Source organism: Cibotium barometz, chromosome 1 (genome assembly GCF_041138505.1).
Source record: "Cibotium barometz isolate CiBa-2024 chromosome 1, ASM4113850v1, whole genome shotgun sequence".
Lineage (NCBI taxonomy): Eukaryota > Viridiplantae > Streptophyta > Polypodiopsida > Cyatheales > Cibotiaceae > Cibotium > Cibotium barometz.
In genome coordinates, this window is record NC_141046.1 from 75,470,893 (window position 1) to 75,477,837 (window position 6,945).

The window sequence follows — 6,945 nt, forward strand, 5'->3', positions numbered from 1 at the left end:
TTTTTTTGTGTTAAGTCTCGTTTCCAGGGCCAAATTTTGTAGAATTGACGAGGAAGAATGCCATCTTTTTTGGATTGTTTAAGGAAAAGAGGGGAGCTTTTACCAAATTACTTCTAGATAATGTTTTTCCTAAGTAAGTGAGCTGGACGGAATGGTATAAAACTAGCGCTTGTAAGTTGTAAAATTTAAAGCCACCTTCTTAATGGAGGATTCACAGCTATAGATTAATTAAAGCAGTTGCAAGACAGTTTCCCTTATTGGTCTATTAATTAATTAAAGATAGGAAAAAGCCTTGGCTTGCAAGTTGCTACATAAGGCACAAATGGCGGAGGGGCATTTTTGAGTGCATGATCTGAGTCTCTGAGAGGGAGTCCACTATAAAAAAAAAGTACACATTCTCGAGCTTGGGGTGCTGCAGGCCAAGGCTGGCACTTGGGCCAGCAGGCTTGTGTGTGTGTGTGTGTGTGTGTTTTTTTTTTTTTTGAATACCAAAGTACACAGTCTCCAAGCCCCGTTTGTCAGTCCTGCTTCCATTCTTTCCTTCAACGCAAAGCTTGCCTCCAAGGTTCAACCTCCCTCTCTCTCTATGGCTCTCCTCTCATATACCGTTACACGCACACACACTGACACACACACACACACACACTTTTACATTCTCCTTTTTGTCTCTTCCTCTTCACTTCTTTCCCACTGTCTTAGTGGAGTTCCCACAGAGGGGGGGGGGGGCAGGGAAAACCTTCGTTTTAATTGATTCATCATTCATGCATCAAACCAAGTCTCCTGCAGGCCTTTCAAGTTTTCAACTCCGCCAAAATTCGTGGACTCGGATTCTTCGCTCAACACGAGGAGTCCAATTCCTTCACATTTTGCATTTGAACACGCAACACTGCACGTTTCTCCTCCATTTAATGCATTGCACCCTGTGGGAACTCCCCCTTCCCTCTATCCACCCACCACTCACAACCCTCCTCCTTCCTTCTATGCTTTCTTTCTTCCTCTTTCTCTTTTCCTTACATTTTTGGGTTGTTTGCTAAGGTTTCTTTGTCCTTTGATCCATCCTTTCCAGCTTGCCACTCAAGCTTCACCTTTGCCAGCCAATTCTTCTCCCAGTCCTTCTCTGCTCCTACTTTCTTGCCGCCCAAGCTTTAGGCTAGCAGGCCCTTGTCCTCTCTCTCTCTCTCTCTCTCTCTCTCAATTTGGTCTCTTGGGATAGTTTCCTAAGACGTTAAAAAGTTCTCCTCTTCTCTTCTCTCTCTCTCTCATATACTACATTATTGGTGTTCTTGCACTCTTGCATTTTCCCTTCTACTCCAGCTCCATAGCCCGCCTTAGGTCCTGCTGCTTTCTTCTCTCTCGCATTCTTGCCTGCTTTGCTTCTAGTTGCTAGCCCATGGCACCTTCCCCTGTCATGCCCCCCCTCGTCCTCATCTTTATCATCTCTTGCACCATCTCAACTCCATCCTCGGCCCGATTCTATGACCGGCATCTCTCCTCAACCCAACTAAAGCATGAAGACATGGATGGTAGCTACAGCAACATCAAGGCACATGCAGGTGAAGTTGCAGAGGAGCTCTTCTCTGGCGTAGTCCGGTCCTCTCCCGCCCGCCCCATGCCCTCCTACAATCAGAATGCAGCACCTGTTCCCCTCCCAGAGTTCCCCACACTTGGTCCTCCCATTGTGTGGTCTTTCCCTGCTGTCCCACTCCCTGCCGTAGAGGCACCCCCTCCACAAGACATCCCTGTGTTGCCAGGCACCAAGCATGATGCCCCTCCCCCATGTCATGGCCACCATTACAAAAGCCCCCCTTACTTCCCTCCCCCTGGTCCTCTCGTGGCTTCTGAACCTGTGGCTTCACCTGGCCCCCTCCAAGCCCCAGATAGCGCCCCAGAACCTACTGCAGGAGGAACTTCACCACCATACTGATACCATCAGAAAGCAAAGGAGAAGCCCTTGGAAAATCAAAAGTAAAACCGTGGCTGCTTTGTAGGAAGTTCAGTTTTTTTTTTTGGGTGTGTTTTCTTACCTGGACAAGTGCATGTGTGCTTATGTGGTGCAGAGGAGGCGTCGTGGTGGTTTCTTTGATTAGCACAAACAAAACAAAAGCCATGGTGAAGAAGCTTTTGAAGGGCTGCCACTTGTTGCAGTCCACCCAACCCTGTAAAATATGACTCCCTTTCCATTGTTTTGGGCTTTTATTAGCTGACTCAAACCCGCCACATTGTTGCCACAAAGCCTTTGGCTTTGTCTAACTCAGGCAAGATCCCCGTGACTCTCAAATGACAATTCGACACCCACTAGAACTTGTTTAGAAGAGCTATGACCTTATCTCAGGTTTTATGTTCCAGTAACTCTTGCAGCGGCAGAGATATCTTTTTAAAAATTGGGAAACTAAGGCATGCGACTATGCATGCCATGTTCCCAGATAGTTTTTTGGATTTCAAATAAAAGCGGGTATACTACATTTCTTTTTTGGGGGCAGAATTGTAATAGAGAACTGGTGTTACTACTTCATTTACTTAGAAAGGTAGCTTCCTTTAAATACCGCATCTACTTTAGAGTTGATGATAAATTAGATTAGCTGGTTGACGGGTTTACTTCTTTGTGGAGCTTGCTCAACTTTCGATAAATCTGCCTCATTTTAGGAGAGGAGAAAAAATATCTCGACCAATTTGTCAAAAAAAATAGTAGTAATTGGATGAAACTATGAAAAAATAAACTTGTTCGAAATTATTTTTTTTCTTCACCCCACTGTGGTGTGCTAGGTTCACTCAAAAATATTTACCCGTTGGCTTGTAATGTGCATATACTGCTTTTGATCCTTGGGTGAATTGATACCTTCATTTATGGCTCAGTGTTCTATATTTAAATAATTGGACTCTTTTGTTACCAAGGTCACAGGGCAGAACTAGTGTGAACCCACAGCTTGGGAGTGTGAATCCTACAGTATGTAATCAACTAACAGTCTCTTGCTAGCTAGATCCTCCCATGAGTTGAATTCTTCGGGCATTTAGACTTGGTATCTTAGAAGAAGGGAGTTTTTTTTTGACCAATAGTAAATATATTTATTAACTAGAAAAAAAGCCAGATACACCAGTAAGTCGTTTTAGAGAGGCAGACCTCAAATTTCATGGGAGCCTAGAAAACTGCTTGTGAGCCCTTCATTCATTGAGATAGCATGGCTTCATCAAAGGTAAATTTATTCATGACAGTATATACTCAGTATTGAGTAAGAAAGAGATGGATATAGTCGGAAATCCTTAATGGGGACTTTGGAGTGGAAGGGGTGAACTAGAGGCCAGCTATCATAGTCATGTAACTCTTTACCATCTCAAATCATATACGATGGTCCCATGTCTTCATGCCCCTGCTTGCTGATATTATAGCCTCAAGGCTGCCAGGAGATTGAACAACAAAGGGTGACATGCGAGTTCAAAATAATGTGAACAAGCTTACCATCCTTTCAACAGAATGGACTTACCAACCCTTCGGCCTGGGGATATCTGATCAGCAAATATTCAAAAGGTTCCATACTTTTTTGCTTATGTATAAATGTGATTTGTTGACGCTCTCTTCTAATCTCATGTTCGCATCAATTACATGCACAAAGCACTTTTTCTTCATGTCATGAATCACCTTGTGAACCTGTCATCTGCAGGAAGTCATAACAAAAAACTACAAATGACTGAATGCCCATTATTTATTGGAGCTTGCCCTCTTGTTTACAAGGAAGCCCTATTCCGTCGCCATAGCGAGGCCTGTTGAAAAAATCCAAACCCAAAAATAGTGGGCTTTTTAGTGCTTTCAAACCCTCCCAATGCTTAATCACACTTGCAGTATCTTTCTCTTATTTTCTCTCTCTTCTCCTCATCTCATCCTCACCTTGTATGATTTTCAAACACATATGTCATGTCTCCTAAACTCCTCCTTGTTAACTAATCGCAATGATGCTTTAGGTTTACAAATAGATTATTGCTTAAGCTTTGTTGCAAATAAGTTTTCTAATTATTTTTTTCACTTCTCTATTGCCTTCATTCTCCTAGATTTTGCACCTTTTCCACTCCATTCCTAAGATGCAAAAGAGGGAATAGCACGTAATATAAGAAGCCTAAAAGCTCTTCTCCTCCTTCCATTCTTCCTTTCCCCTCCGTGCTAGGGTTTTCACAAATGCCCTTTATTTGTTCTTCGGTAAGAGACCTCCACTAGCATGCTCGTTTTGCTATTGCACCCTAGGGTGCTTTGGGAATTTTAAATTCAAAATATGTTTTTATATTTTAAAATGTAAATATTTACATAAATGAAAGCTCTCAAATGAAGCTCTTATGCATACATAGAACTCTATGCATACATAGAGCTCTATGCATGCATAGAACTCTATTCATGTATTTGAGCTCTATGTAGAGTATTGGGCATACATAAAGCTCTATGAATAAATGAATAAATATCTATATAAAGATCTTATGCATACATAGGGATCTATTTATGCATAAGGGCTTTATATGCACACATGGGGCTCTATTTATACATATCGCTCTATGCATGCAAGCATGCATAGAGCTCTATGCATACTAAAAGCTATACACATGCATAGAGCTCTTATGTATATATAAGAGATCTATGGCATGTATAGGAGCTCTATCCACGCATTAGAGATCTACATATAGATCTTATGCATAGATAAAGCTCTATGCATTAGAGCTCTACACAAAGCTCTATGCATGCATAAGAGCTCTATGTAGAGCTCTCCATATAGATAGAGCTCTATGCATGCGTAGATATTATGTGGAGCTCTATGCATAGATGGATCTCTATGCATGCATGTATGGATAGATCTCTACATAAGAATCTTACGCATACATAGGTCTATATGTATACATAGAGCTCAATGTATGCATACATAGAGCTCTATGCATATGTAGAGCCTTATGCATGGATAACAGCTTTAATAAGCATGCATAGAGCTCTATGCATACATAGAAACCTATGCATGGATAAGAGCTTTACGTAAAGCTCTTATGAATTCTTGCAAGCATGCATAGGGATCTATGCATACTTAGAGCTCTATGTATGCATAAGAGCTCTAGAGCTCTTATATATACATTGGGATCTATGTATGCATAGAGCTCAATGCATTCTTGCAAGCATGCAAGAATGCATAGGCATCTATGCATACTTAGAGCTCTTATGTATACATTGGGATCTAGAGCTCTAAAGCTCTAGAGCTCTTATGTATACATTGGGATCTATGTATGCATAGAGCTCAATGCATTCTTGCAAGCATGCATAGGCATCTCTGCATACTTAGAGCTCTATGTCTACATAAGAGCTCTAGAGCTATGTGTATGCACAAGAGCTCTATGTAGAGCTCTACGCATGCATACATGCATAGCACTCTATGTATGCGTAAGAGCCCACATAAAGATACATCATACATAGAGCCCTATGTATGCATAAGAGCTCTTATGCATACATATTGCTCTATGTATTCATAGAGCTCTATGCATACATGGATAGAGCTCTTATACATACATATGACTCTATGTATGAATAGAGATCTAGATAGATACATAGAACTCATACCTCTATGCATGCATGCATATAGAACTTCTACATGGAGTCTATGTATGAAAGAATGCCTTTCTCTATGCTTGCTCTCTTGTTTGCAACTAATACAATTTTCCTTGTTACAAGAATGAAAGGTTCTTCCCCCTAGTGAAAATGGCACCTCTAGATCAAGCCAACAAAGCCAACAAGAGCCTATGACTACGGTTTTCTCCCATGCTTAAAGATATTCCCTTTGTAAAATTTCTTATAAAGCTTAGGAAAGCACTATGCACCTTGTGGGAATGGTAGGGTTAAATGATAATTCATTGATGATGTACAATATTTGGTGGTCTCCCCTTTTTAACCCCCTTTGGTTTACTAGGATGGAGAGATGCCGACCAGGTCGGCATGATGTTTGAAGTAATACTTCCACAAGCAAAAGTAAGAGGACTTCTACTTGCAAAAAAGTACTTTTAGGGTAGATTTAGGGACTTAAAGGAGAACCAAGAGATCCTTGATGTAACAGAGCACTATTATCACTAAGAAATGGATGGATCTAAGGAAATGGATGGACTTAAAGGAGAACCAAGAGATCCTTGATGTAACAGAGCACTATTATCACTAAGAAATGGATGGATCTAAGGAAATGGGAATAGCTAGCAGAGCAGGAAGGTCATGTGCCTAGAATTTTCCATAAGAAAACCTTAAGTCTTAATGATGACCTTAACCATAAGGTAGTTTTTGTTAGAAAAGCATTGATGAATGCTCCACCCTTGTGTTGTTCTGTGGGTGATAGATGTGCTCTATTTCGTAAGGTCCCTCTTGTGAGGAGTAGCCGTTGTGCCCAGGCACTCAACAGCTCCTAGTTTTTTAAACACTGGACATTTGATGGGCCAAGTATGGCCAAATGGTTAGGAGACAACTTACATAGACGTGGCACTCTACCAAGTAGGATGCATACTTTTGACAGCATTAGCCAGGTCCGTTTGAGGGTCTATGTGCTCTCTCAAATGGCCATGGGAGCTACGCACAATCCCTATATAGAACCATGTTGTAGACTTATATAGTCCCAATCGGATGAGATATGGTCAATTGGTCATTTTAGACCAAGTTATGGGTTGGCCTCGACCTATGTCTATCCCAATTTTGGGCATTATATATAGACTAGTTTGGTAGCCTTAGTTTATGTTAACCCAAGGTTAACGAGCACCACCAAAAACATCTTGTCAAGATCTTGTACAAAATGCATAATGGAGAAGTCATCATCAACAATGAGCTAAGAAGACACATCCAGCTTGTGAAAGAGCTAAGAAAAGGGCTTGCATGTTTACAGTCAAGAAGGAGTAGCCACGAACATCAAGAACTATCAATTGGTCACCCAAACCATGCAATGTCCACCTAAA

The 6,945-nt window shown here is 41.3% G+C and overlaps 1 protein-coding gene across 1 annotated transcript; it reads left to right on the plus strand.

Moving 5' to 3' along the window:
• Positions 1–735: 735 nt before the first annotated feature.
• Positions 736–2,736, plus strand: LOC147642420 (uncharacterized). Its single transcript, XM_086779189.1, has 2 exons — positions 736–1,965; positions 2,058–2,736. Exon 1 carries the CDS (start codon positions 1,391–1,393, stop codon positions 1,922–1,924), a length of 534 nt encoding a protein of 177 aa, XP_086635315.1. The 5' UTR covers positions 736–1,390; the 3' UTR covers positions 1,925–1,965; positions 2,058–2,736.
• The last annotated feature ends 4,209 nt before the right edge of the window (positions 2,737–6,945 follow it).

Bases quoted from the DNA above. Each gene is read 5' to 3' on its own strand.
- LOC147642420 (XM_086779189.1), top strand. From the start codon at position 1,391: ATGGCACCTTCCCCTGTCATGCCCCCCCTCGTCCTCATCTTTATCATC.